Raw genomic sequence first — 14,155 nt, 5'->3', positions numbered from 1 at the left:
TCAACATTTTTCCTAGCAAGGAAGAAAATCTATTGCAATGCACTTGTGCCACCAAAATGCTGTGCGTTTTGCATTTTGTTTAAGAAAACCCTGCACTTCCTAAGCATGAAGGGAAAGGAAGAGGAGTTGGCTTAGTACACTCATATTTCCTGGGATTTAATATAGAGAAGCAGCAACTAAATCAGCTGCCAGCAGGTTATTCGAAAAGACGCACAGAATTACCCGTTTAACCAACAAAAAATAAAGTGAATATCTTTAACAATCCTGCGTGAAAACATCTCTGCAAACAATGTATTCCTTTAATTGGGAGCAATCATAAGGATTTGGAATTGTGGCTAGCAAAAAACAGCTCTGAACTGGAAGCTTTGACGAAGGAGTGCCTCCGTTCAGGTGTATGTGTTCCAATCTTTTTGCTTTTAGAGTCACAAGTCGGTCACACCCAAATACAAGCTTCTGTCTTTTAACTTTCCAGACGTGCTTTCTGTTCCAGCCAGTCCCATCCCCCAGTCTGGAAGTCTTGGCTGTCTCCAGCCGGTTTCTGCATACCGTCTCTTGTCATGATAATGACGCTTTTCTTATGCGTGATTAGCACCTCTCTTGCCGCCTGTCCTAAACAGCTACTTTGGGTGTGTGCTCAGTTGCAAGGAAAGAATCAGGTTTCTCAAGCAACATTTTTTTGTTGAAGTACGTTTTTGTGCTGGTACTTTAAAATTATATTCCTGTTTTATGTAGTTTAAAAAAATCATGTGTATCTGGAGAAAATCACGTAACTTCCTTTATCTGCTAACATTGATGACCTTATTCCTGTGGAAACTGGCCTTTACAAACTTGTATTATAAGTAGCGTGCAGAAGTTACTTTTACTCTAAAACTGAATTTTAACACAGCTAGGGTGAATGGTTGACCCTGTGGACTTTTAATTGTAGAGGAGCACAAAATTGTATAATTACCCACCCTAAAATGCCAATGTTTTGGAAATTGCGCTTCAAGGCAATATCGTACATAACTTTTTTACCCTGACAGTGAGAGCAGATTTTGTTTTGAATTCGAGATGCTGGCAAAACAGGTGTGTCTTCAGTGGTTTTTGAGGGCTAGTAAGTTGGGTCTGTTTCCAGTACTCTTTACAGGCCTGCTACAGGTGCCTAGAATGGGGCGCTGCAGGTACAACCCCACAAGAATTTGGCAAAGCGGCGCATTAGTAGCAGCATCTGACTTCGATCAGATGTAGATTTTAGATTATGCATCAGCATAAGGACGCTTTCACATTTAAGTGCAATAAATGCTGATAATATCTCATCCTTTGGGCAGGAAGTTGTTCCATGCATTCACGAAGCACCATGTTATGTTATAATAGAGAGATGTACTATGCACAGGAGTTAGCTGCTGGTCCCGGTGTGCCTATACACATTCTATGTGTATTCCACAGCTCAGCTGCAATGAAGGTTGGGGGTAGTGCATCACCTTAGAAACTGTCAGAGCAGCAGCATAAATAAATACCAGCATTTTTAAAGTGCACAGCTTCCTCCGGAAAGGTGTTCTGGCGCTGGGGGTCGTCGGGAAGATTAAGCAAGCTATTGCCCAGAGTCACACGGTGCTGAGCTAACCTGCTGCTGGGGATCGAACTGTGAACCCTTTGGTCCAGAGTGAGGCACCCTAGCCACTGCGCCACACTTCTTCCTTTACATACACAGCCGATCACCTACAAGAGTAGGAAAAGCTGCTCTACACCGGTCAGGCTCTCAGAGAGAGGTCTTGTCGGTTAGGTGGAAAAAACAGGGGCAGGCCATGAGGCTCAAACCCTAGCAGATGGAGGAGGCTGCACACATTGTGTGTTGCAGAGTGATTGATGGCCTGTAGTGGACACTTGGATGGCAGAGGCTGCACACATTGGGTGCTGCAGAGTAAGAGATGGAAAGTGGCATGCGCATGGATGGCATAGACTGCACAAATTGTGTACAGCACAGTGAGTTATGGAATGCAGTGGGCGCATGGACAAAGGATGCTTCAAATATTGTGTGCCGAAGAGTGTTTAATCGAAAGTGGTCTGCACATGGATAGGGAGAGGATACACATATTTTGTGCTTCACAGTAAATGATGGGAGATAGTGTGCACATGGATAATGCGGCTGCACATATTGTGCGTTGAACAGTAAATGATGGAAGGCAGTGTGCACATGGATGGCGGTGGCCACTCACGCAGTCTGGTACTCCGTGATGGAATTTAGTGTGTACATGGCGGAGGCTTCACACACTATGTGCTGCGCAGTGACTGATGGAATGTAGTGTGTGTGTAGATGAACAAGCCTGCTGACATCCTTTACTGTAGACTGCGTGATGGAAAACAGTGGGCACAGGCATGGAGGAGATTGCACATATAAATTCCTGCAGTTCCACAGATAAAATGCTCTGTGCACATCGAATCTGGAGGCTGCTCACATTGTGTGCTGCACAGTAATTGATGGGAAGCGGTAGGCACATGTATGGAGGGAGCTGCATTTATCATATGATGCACAGTGAGAGATGGAATGCTCTGTGCGCATGGATAGAGGAGGCTGCTCACATTGTGTGCTAAACAGTAAGTTTAGGACAGATTTACGCATTTTATATAATGCAGTGCAGCAACCAGGCAAACTGTATTGACTGTCAATGCAAGAGTCAGTGGCTAAAGAGGGTGTTTGAAATGTAAAAAAAAATAGGATTCTATTAATGGTGCATGTCTATGCTTTTCAAAGAAAATATCCACCCAAAAAATAAAAGTGAAACATCAGTAAATTCATTTGTTTCTAAAAAAAGGAAAAAAGGTTATATACATTTAACAAGGCCATTGTATTCATGTATTATGTTTTCTAATTGGTATGCTTCTTCAAAATCACTATCCTCTTTGTTGCTAGATGTAATCCAATTGCTGAAGTGTGTTTAATATGCTAAGTGTGTTTAAGGCTGCAGTACCACCTCCAGTCTACAGGGGCAGAGCGAGCAAAAAAATAAACACACTTGGTGAAACACAGGTCCCCACAAGGCAGTTTTTTAAAAAGTTGTAAAAATTGGCACAGATGCTTCTGAAGTCATTTCCAATCATTTAGAAGACTTTACCTTGTGGGGACTTGGGTTCAGGTCCCCACAGTGCAATCAAGTCCCCACAGCGTGAGTGTGTTATCATACTCAAGTCCCCACAAGGATAGTAACACACACACACACACACACACACACACACACACACACACACACACACACACACACACACACACACACACACACACACACACACACACACACACACACACACACACACACACACACACACACACACACACACACACACACACACACACACACACACACACACACACACACACACACACACACACACACACACACACACACACACACACACACACACACACACACACACACACACACACACACACACACACACACACACACACACACACACATATATATATATATATATATATATGGTATAGCCGGAGGGCGGAGCATGATCGTGTTCTCTCCCAATGCTTCGGGGCAATTTGCAGATGTCTATTTACACACGGCTGCCCAGCCGTGGGGAGGAGAACCATCGTTAGCTGGAGAAGATGCCAATCACCAGCTATCTGAGGCTATTGTTCGAACTATTCAGGACATTGAGCACCATGTTCCATATGCGGATTAAGCCTGCCTGTACTTTGTCGTGACTCATTTAGAGGAATAATAATTGTAAACGAATTGGAAAACCACGCCAGAACTTACTTAAAGGGGATTATACTTGCATCATGAACTCCTTCCCCCACAATGCACAGAGGGATAGTGCAACGAAAACACGCCCACGGGAGGCGGGGATGGCACTTAATAAAGTTGGCGAACGATCGATGTAGGTCTCAGGCGTGATTTTTGTTTGCCCAAGAAGAAGGGGTGTGAGCCCTGAAACGCGTCAGCACTGATAAATACAACACGGAGGTAACAAGCAGGTTGCATGGTATAGCCGGAGGGCGGAGCATGGTCGTGTTATCTCCCAATGCTTCAGGGCAATTTGCGGATACATGTATATATATGTACATATATGTGTAACCAAAGGTTACAGGGACTATATAGTTAGGTTCTGAGTTTATAGATACAAGCCATAGAAATTCACCTGTTATAGTTAAAGTAATTTCAAGTAACTGTAACTCATGCCCTAAGGTAACTATAGCTTGCAATCTCACCATGCACAGTTTTAGTCATTGATAATGTTGTTACAGTGTTATTATCACTGATGTTATGAAAGATGTCATGGTGTTGTAATATCTGGGGTGAGTTATATTGGGGTGAGTTATATTTACTTGAAATATCGAACTATAACAGGTGAATTTCCATGGTTCTGTACTTGTAAATTCAGAACCGGATTAGAATGTCTCTGTAACCTTTGTGTTTTTCCAGTGAACTTCTACAGTTTCTTGAAAAGAGCAGGGGGACTGTCTGCAGGGTCCGGCCCTCCAGCCAACCCCCCATACACCTAACCCCAGGCGGCCTTCGACCATACCCCACCCCCTCTTAACCCTCCCCACAGGCATCACACTACTTGTAACTGGGTGCGTAAGTCTCTGAATGGGTCTGTCACTGGGTGCGTGTGTGTGTGTGTGTGTGAGTGTCTAAGTGAAATTGTGGGCGAGTGGTTTAATATTTAAATCTACTTTTTTAAAATATCCGTGGGTTTTTCACGTTTAATCTGTGAATTTCGGCCGAAATTCACGAATTTATCGAACACCACCTTATTTCGATATATTTTACCCATCAGGAGTCCCTCAGAGACCCCTTTATTGCACCCTTGGGGTCAGGGTTCCACTAACCTGACCCATTATACCGGTTTTCATTTTTATCTTCAAGATGAAGGGCCGACCTGATACATAAAATGGTGGCCACAACTTTCTCTTCAGGTTGGGGCCAGCCTCTCACAGCGTTTCTCTGGGCATGCAGATGTTGAGAATTGGCTGCGAAATAACCGTGACCAGACATCTTTTTTCTCTTAAATTTCTCCCCAACTACTGAACGGATTTACACCAAATAGTAAAAAAGCACAATCTTCGTAACAAAAGGTAGCTTTCTGCCAAATTTTGTGTAATTAAACGTATTTGGTTTAATACAACACATGTTATCTAAATCATCCTAAGTCCATGTAGAAAACCTTATGTAGAAAGTACAAGAAAATACAGGAGCACTTTCCGAACATTCAAAAGAACAATCTAAAGTACCACTCATTGAACACTTCAAAAAATATCAACGTAAGAGAATCTTAATTTTCTTCGAGATCGGCCTATTCCAAGACTACGCCAAGAAGTAGACCCCCATGAGCTATTGCTATGAAGAAGAGACTATCTTTGGATCCTCAAGACTGAGTCAGTTATATCTGGACTCAATAATAAAGTGGAGCTACACTAAAGGCTATGTATCAACTGAAGTTACCAATTTATTAATGCCATCTGGTAACTTCTTTGCACCATTAGGTTTAATATTTCTTCCTTTTGTAGCCTCGGTCTCATTTGCTTGTGGTAGTATGGTTAAACATCCTGTAATGAAAGCCTGTTATTGAGAATTCTTTCACATATTAAGGAGTCATCTGCCCTGATTCCATCGACTATACAGTCTCTTTAGAGCCAAATCTGTTTTCACTTCATCCAAACAGTTATGTGCAAGTGACGCCCCAATTAATCCCTTAGTGCTTGCTTGTCAAGACTTTACACTGTAATAACGCCAATTACCATTCACTTTTATACTAACTGCTCTTCAAGGAGATGCAAACCTCTGACAAACAGACTTTTACAGCCACTACATACATTTCCATTGACAATCTCACTTTACAATCCTTAAAAAAAATAAAAAAAAGAAAATCGGCATACTGCATAAGCCTGGGACCAGCTCACCCACAGAGCAGTTCATGATTTTCAGTAACCATTTATGTACTCACATTTAACCTGACGAAACACCTATTTTACTTCACATTGATATATATATCTGGCTGAAAGTATGGAATAAAGCACTCGAAATTGAAAAAAGACTTTCAACGGATTAATGCTGGATCGTGCTCGATATATATATATATATATATATATATATATATATATATATATATCTACCTTTGAATTTCCTACTAAGACCAACACCCTAAGTATGGCTGTCACCCTCAGAATGGTTTCTTACGTAATAACATTTTAGGAGTTACCTTAATTGTGCATTATGATGCGCTGTATATCCCCAGTCAACCCTTCCCTCCCCAACCTGACCACCGACCGAAACAATAAGTGTCTGAGCAAAAACTAAACAAAGAGTGTCTGAGCAAAAACTAAACAAAGGAAGGACTACCAGGTTTATCAATGCGCTCTTTACAGACCTCTACAAGGTTTCCTATACGTTCTTTTTGAATTTCAGCACGGAGGTCCACCCTACTGGGAATGCAATGATATATTTGCCTAAACTTGCTTTTCTACCAAAAAGTAGTTTCTGCTTGTTTTTTTCAACAAGACATTTACCCCGAATATGGCCACCCACCCATTTTCTCACCAGTCTAAGCATGAGTCAAACACTGAAGGATTACTTTGTCCTCCAATAGGCATGTCTTGCATACACGTTCATTAGCACACAACACCGTGACTTCCTAACCCATGGTTCAAATTTGACAAGGAAGATAAGACTGCATGGGCTCTCCTGGATAAGCAAAGCCCTCTTCTAAATTTCTCTCTCTTGGACATTTCATCATAATGTTATAGTAAATACTGAACTTAATGTGCTCTCTCTAGCTAATTTTTCTTTCAATTGGCCTCTGTGATTATATATAAGTGCTGCCTTCACCTGAAACGTGACTAAATAGAGGTAGCTAAACTTTCCGCCAGCAATTACTCAAATGAGAGCATCTACTAAATCCATACAGACTACAAAATCCCTTACATTTTTTCCACTGCCCTAAATAAATCACACAATCGCAGCAACTGCTTAGGAGTCTTCAATTAATGGAGTTCATGGATGAAATAACTTTGCTAGAAAAATATTGGGCACTGTAATTGCTCACTATTCTCATTTCTGATGGCAGGTTGTTCACTACCATTAAGGAAATGATAAACACTACTCCTTTTATTCCTATTACTAATATTACTCACTAACCTCCATAATTCCAATCTTGTATCCAGGCTTCAAGTCCAAGAAGAACCAGTAACTTACCTTTCGTAATACTCTTTCTGGTGGATACTTCTTCAAAAGATGGTATGTACTGGCATATCAGCCAGGAATAGTAAGGCATATCCTCTTTGGACAATCTGGAGCACTCATTCATCAGATGTGATGCTCTACCATCCTTGGCAGGGTGGCCATGTGCCAAGGTGGCCAAGTTAGATCAGTTTTGCAGCTGTGGCGGGGGCAGAGGCATGGGAGTGGGCAGTGCACTGACCCCAGAGGACATGGCAGCTGTTGGTCTGATCCCCGACGTTGGCCTCAAAATGACTTGTCTGTAATGAACATCTGCCACAGTCTTGAAAGGGGGAGAACTGTTGAGTATACTGCCGTACAGGTGCAGAAAGGTCGAAATAGAGTGCTGTTGCCCTAATTTCTTTAAACGCCTGTAGAGCAGAGTCTGTCTTTTTGCCTGACAAAGTCCAGTCAAGTGGCATGTTCAGAGACGCCAAGACGTCAGCTGAAAACCTTACGATCTCATCCAAGCATGGCATCGAAGCATAAGGCTACTGCCCTGCCCAAACAGTTGATAGTGTCCAGTCCTGATCAACTGACTTTCTTTGCCGCATCCTGTGAATGCTGGTTAATTTATTGCAGGTAGATCTAGATTAATCTAGGACAGCTGGCAAGATCTCACTAACCATGTCCTACAATGTTGCGACCATCATCCAATGAGTAAACTGCATTGACTAGTCTTAAAGCTAGGAGGGTGGAGGATAATATTTGTTTCCCACAAGCCGCTGCATGTTTTGACTCTCTATCTGCAATGAATTTGGGTTAAGTCCACTGGTGGATGCTTGAACCACCATGCTTTCCGGCATAGGATGTTAGGTCAAGAAGGTTGGGTCTCCTAGAGCAAGTTTATGCCTTCTGGCCACTTGCGTATTTACTGGACGGCAAGAACACGGTTTTGCCCAAGTACCCATTATTGTGTCTGTCAATTATTCATCCAACTGTAAGAATGGTTCGGAGGAAGTCCGCCCAGGCTGCAAGACTTCTGTGAGCATGTTTGTTTTTACTTCTACAGAAGGTAACTGAAGATCCATGACTTCTGCAACACATAAAATGACCACTACGATAGAGGCCAATTCTTTCGTTGAGGGGTCGGTGGGAGATGGGGGTGTGAGTTCTACCTGGTATCTGAGGAAGTTTCCTGTAAACCGATGTTCATCAGTGTCATCCTGACTGATCTAGACAATGTGGACTATGGAACTGCTGCAGATTTTTCTTCAATCTGATTTTTGAACACCAGCCCTAAGGAAATCCTACCCCTAAACACAAGTGTTTGCTCCTTGGGTCACAAGGAATGTAAGCACTCCCATCTTTCGTTAGGGGAGTAACAGCCCCTTCCTGTTAAAATATTTTTTTCTAACCACTGTTAAAAAGCATGAATTTATCACTATCAGCACTTTACATTAATCAATAAATTTCCAAACATGCTCACAAAACCCCAGATTTCCAGTTACACCTGCCACACTCTTCACACATCAGTGAACAGACAAACTCGGAAACCAAACCCTAGCAATAAGCAGCCACACCTACCCTCAAACAAGGCAGTGCAGTGTAGCCTCTTGTTAATGCCAACCAAAGAACCTGGAGGTATGTAAAACAACATAATATATAAACAATATAAAGTCTAACCCTCCCTCAACCCTTAGCTAATGATTTTGTGCCCATTGCATCAATAACAATTCTGTGGGATAACTGTGGACCACGATCGGATGTTTCATCCTCCCACCCAGTTTGCCTTTGTTCTCTTTACTACAGACATGTCCTATATGTTCTCAACCTATGTCCAGCACAAATCCCCCAAAAGGTGACTTTGGTTTGTTATCAAGCTGAAGAGCTGGAAATCTAGCAGCTTCTTTTATCTTCCTGATTTTTATGCGATATATGATTCCAATTAAAAAGAAGTGTATTTTTCACATCTTCCTGTTGCAGGAATGGGGTAATTGTACCCAATGGAGTTCTATTTTGTAGTGTTATGGATCTTCCATCTTCATACAAGTCACTTGACATTGAAAACTAGTTGAAACCCCTTAAAGCCCTCAACTGCACTGCTCAGATCATTGACTTCGCGAGATCATTAGGACTAATTTTCAACAAGAACCTCAACAAGCAGAAGCACATCAGTGCCACCACCAAAGGAGCGAATCACCAAATGTACACTCTAAGAAAACTCAAACCCTTCCTCCCCCCAACGATTTCAAGCATGCAGTGCAAGCCTTAGTGATTCTCAGGCTGGACTATGGAAGTGCTACCCTCTCTGGTTTTCCCAGATCCAAACTGGCACCACTAAAGGCCTCGCTCAAAGCTGTTGCAAGACTCATCACCGGATCAAAAAGAAACAACCACATCACTCCTGATTAGAAATCCCTCAACTGGCTGCCATACGAAGCAAGAATTCAGTTACAAATTGCCTGCATGACACATAAAGCCCTTCACTTCAATACACCCAGAAATCTTGCTCTAAAGCTCTCACTATCTGGTGGCACCAGATCCTCCAGAAGCTCCAACACCCTTATTTTGAAACCACAGAGATTCCTCAAGAAGAAAACTTACAACCAATCCTTTTCTGGGATGGCCCAAAGAATTTGGAACATCCTGCTTCCTGAAGTCAGAATGAATCTCTCAACCAATTCCTTCAAGAATGAAGTCAAAGACCTCCTTATGAACAAATTCCTTCCATAGATTCCAGGATACCCATCTTCCCTCAACCACACTCTAAGACTACTGGCACCGACGACCTCCCGGTTCTTATCTTACTCAGCCTGGACTCTGCCCTCCCGTTTATTGACATTGCCTGTTCGTATAGCTTTTACTTAACGTTATTTTTGGCCTCTATTGATGTTTCACCTCTACTTTGCGAACCTTACATAGCTTTCTCTCCCTTCCCTGTTGACACCTATACATTGATACTGATTTTATTGCTATCACTGTGTTGCTCTCTGGAAATCTAAATAAAATACATAAAAACCCAGGAGCAAAATTACATGTGCTTATCTGGTAATTCGAAATTATCTTTTACTTGGTCTAGTAGGAATGTAATTTAATTATGATCTATATAAGACAGCTGCCTTCGCCGAGCTCAGGAGGTTCCAAATACGTGCAATGACATGCAGCTCTATTTCAAAATCTTGGGAAATCTATAGCTGACCGGAGCATACTTCAAAGATATACTTCAGATATTACACTCAAGTTGGCTAGCCCAACATATAGCAAAACAACAGGAAAGAGGGTGACCAATTCATGGCTCAGAATATGGAATGATCCCTCACACTTCAGCAAAGACAACTGAACGGTCACACTCCATTTCTTCTGAGCATCAAAAACAGAAGTTACAGTATTTAACTTATAAAAGAATTACATTGTTTTTATGCTTTGAATCGCTAAAATGTAATTTGTAATGAAATAGACAAAACAGATATACCTTTAAAAATGCACTTACCTGTAAACCGAACTCATTCTTATGGAGCCCACCTCTGTTACATTGTTTTCTTCAGAATGTAATTTGCCACTGTATCACTCATCCACTTCCCAACCAACTTTATCCATATTACTCCTTGATTAGATAGTTCAAGTGAGAGCAGTGGGTACATTTTTAGAGGTGTGGATCTAAAGAAGAAAGTCACCTCTAAATTCAAGGAGAGTCTGAACTTCACACATCGGAGTGGACACAACAGTGCCTTTGTTTAGATTATAATCTATAATCACTGCTACTTTTCTAATTCTGTTGCAGCCATTTTAAAGGCTGTTTCAGTTTTTTTACCAATCCAGGTCAATTCAATGACCCACAATTATTGTGCCTGTCTAAATTAAGAGCATTGTTTCTCGTTTCCTACAAATGACTATGCTGCACTTGTCACTATGTGCACAACTTTGCCAACCAGCTATACAAGTACATTTAAATACAGTTATGAGTCTCTAAAAAGAGGAATAATTCAGCACTCTTGCATAGGCATGCCATACTATTACCATCAATTAATATCCATTTCCTATCCGGTTCTTTGACAAAATTAACCAGCAGCTATATCAGGGAATAGTGTGGAGCAGGAACTGGAAGTTATAGGTGAGCTAATAAGTTAACCATAGATATTTCATGTGGGCAAGATGGAGTTAAAGATACCCTTTGGTTAGTAAAACAAGCATTTGCAATGCAATCGGTCTCGCCTTTGGGACCTTATATGTATTTTGCTATGCAGCACATTAGCCTGGGTGCTGAAACATCTACTGTTCTTTAACATGGAGGGAAAGTAAGCACCAAACTGTGTGACACACCAGGTATGGGAAAACATGGAGAGAAATATTGCCTTTCAGCGGGAAATGGTATAGTCCAAAGCTCTGTTTTAATATAAAATTGGGGCCTTCGGTGGTCATATCACTGAAAATACAAGATTTGAAAAAAATATTATATTCTACGGGTGCTCGTGGAAGACCATTTCCATGGACTGGAATATAGAGAATGGTAAAGTGATTCTGGTATTTTACTGACCTCTGCTGGTCGTTTTCTATCAAGACAGTTAAATAGAGGCAGTTGAACAGAAAAAAAGTCCCTAACCTGAAGCAGACAAGTCCTAGATCTCCAGAGCCCACAAAGTACATACACATATAAGTATATAATAAGTATATACTAAAGTATATAGAAGAGGTCTTGAATGCTCGACCTCAAAATAATGGACTACTTCCTCAGTGGAACCTCAGAAAAAAGTAATAAAAATGACAAGCGACACATAGGTGGAGAAGGAAGGTAACAGGATCTTTATGGCTCTGCATACAATCATGTTTTTAGTGCAATTTGGAAAAGTCTTCCGGGAACTTAATAGTACATTTAAAAAGAAAGAAATAGCAGTTGAATCAATTATACCTCAGATTCTGTCCACATTCCTAAAAGACATCTTTTTCATTGGGGAAAAAAACCTTAATTCTATGCAGGTTATGTTTTGTAAATTCTATAGCTTTAAATATTTTATTAATCTTCATCTATTTATAGGTTCCACTTACCTTCTATTTCTGTCCAGTTTACAGCAACTTCCACTATTGGTATTTTTAAGCACTGGGCTATATACAGAAGTTCCACATCAAAAGCCCTAAAATAGAACACGGGAGAAAGAAACAACATATTGTACTGCAGATATTTTGCTTCCTGAAGAAAAGCCAATGCTGTTACACCTAATACTCTAACCTGATGCAATACAAGTAGCCCATGGCACAGTGATGACATGATTTCTCTGATGCCATGAAAGTCAGGCGGATGAGAAAGGTCAATTAATGGTACTGCTGAATGGTTCAGAAATTTTCAAGCAGCGATTCAAATAAGTACAAAAATTATCAGCCACTGTAAATTTGTTGCACTTCAACATAATGAATGCAACATTAATTACTGAAAACATAATTTTATTATTTACATTCAATACGCAATGTTTAATTTATTGCTTTTGATACAAGAGTTGTTTTGTATGGAAGTTATGCAACAGTATATAGAGAGATTTTCTACAAGACAAGTTAATTTTCATAAGCAATATACATAGACAGTAATGACCAGATTCATGCTTAATATTCACTAGAGGGTAGTGCTTGTCAGCCTTCACTTCTGTCACTAAGTTAATTATCCACTAGTACAAAAGTACCCCATAATCTTTCTACAACAACTCACCATAACATGCACATATTCTTTGTACAGCTTACAAGGAATACTCAGCCTTTCAGAAACCAAGCATGCAACTTCAGGCCACTGAAGTTCGAATGTAATAGACCACCCTAGTTTGAAACAGAGTGATATGAACATCGATAGTCTGGAGGCCACCCACCCTGCTGAAAATTAGGAGTGTCTTGTTGAACTATAGGAGAGCGTTTCCCACCTTACCCATCCTAGGCCAGTTTGGGGTTGTTAGAAATGGGGATCTCTAGTTGGAAGCGGTTTGCACCTTTGTCCAAGTAGGGACCCTTCTTCCTAGTCAGAGTAAGGTGGATACACTTCTTAAATACCCCTGGTCACCCCCCCCCCCCCCCCCCCCCCCCCCCCCTTGGTAGCTTGGCATGAGCAGACAGGCTCATCTCGGAGGCAGTGTGTAAAGCATTTGTGAACACATACAGTAATACAGTGAAAACACTACAAATGGACACTACACCAGTTTAGAACAATAATGAATCTTTATCTAGACCAAAACGACAAAAATCCACAATACAGTAATAAAGAAATGACTTTTAAAAGGTACCAATAATTCTATTCAAAGAAAATTGCAGATGCAACACCTTTCACACACATTACCTTGGATGCGTAAGGCACACAAACAAAAATTGTTGCATCTGGTGATGCATCTGTTTCTTACTTCAGGAGAGGTGATGCGTCGGTGCCTTACTGCCATGCAGGGGTGGTGATGCGTTGGTTCCTTACAGTGCGGGGAGGTGATACATCAGTTTCTTACTGCGACCCCAGTGTTCTTGCTGGCGTGGCAAACAGATGCGATGCGTGAGAATTGAGGATGCGTCGGTTCTTGATGCAGTGGCGGAGACGACATTGTGTTGTTCTCTCCAGCCGGGGTCCCACAATGCGTTGGTTCTTGCAGCCGCACAGCAGGGCTTGCGTTGGAATTGGTGCAGTTATCTCGGACTTCGCAGATCGCTGCATTCGATGCAGCGTGCAATGATTTCGTTAGCCGCGGGCAGGGTCGATTTCTTTGACGATGCATCAGAAACAAGTGTGGATGCATTGCGCTTTTCCAAGTTGCGTTACTTTTCCAGCTCCCAGCGGCAAACAGCTTCCAGAGGTCCAAAGACGCAGCGGGCACTTCTTAGCAGGTCAGAACTCCCAGCAAGTTCAGGGGAGCTGCTGGTGAAGTGTGTGTGTCCCTGAGACTTCTGAACAGGAGGCGAGTTCTATTTCAAGCCCTTGGAGATCTTCTTCAAGCAGGGGACACAGCAAAGTCCTTGTCCTTTCCTTGACAGAAACAGCCACT

General features: G+C 41.7%; 1 protein-coding gene across 1 annotated transcript in view; it reads right to left on the bottom strand.

The window, feature by feature from the left end:
- Positions 1-14,155, bottom strand: part of ALG5 (ALG5 dolichyl-phosphate beta-glucosyltransferase) — a 225,935-nt gene that overhangs the window by 29,698 nt on the left and 182,082 nt on the right. Inside the window, exon 9 of the mRNA XM_085621724.1 lies at positions 12,201-12,286. Within this exon, the coding sequence (XP_085477850.1) occupies positions 12,201-12,286 (86 nt within the window). The remainder of the gene's footprint in view (positions 1-12,200; positions 12,287-14,155) is intronic.

This window comes from Triturus cristatus, chromosome 8 (assembly GCF_964204655.1).
Source record: "Triturus cristatus chromosome 8, aTriCri1.1, whole genome shotgun sequence".
NCBI classification, from domain to species: domain Eukaryota; kingdom Metazoa; phylum Chordata; class Amphibia; order Caudata; family Salamandridae; genus Triturus; species Triturus cristatus.
The sequence above is the reverse complement of the archived record's forward strand: the minus strand, read 5'-3'. Positions and strand labels throughout refer to the sequence as shown.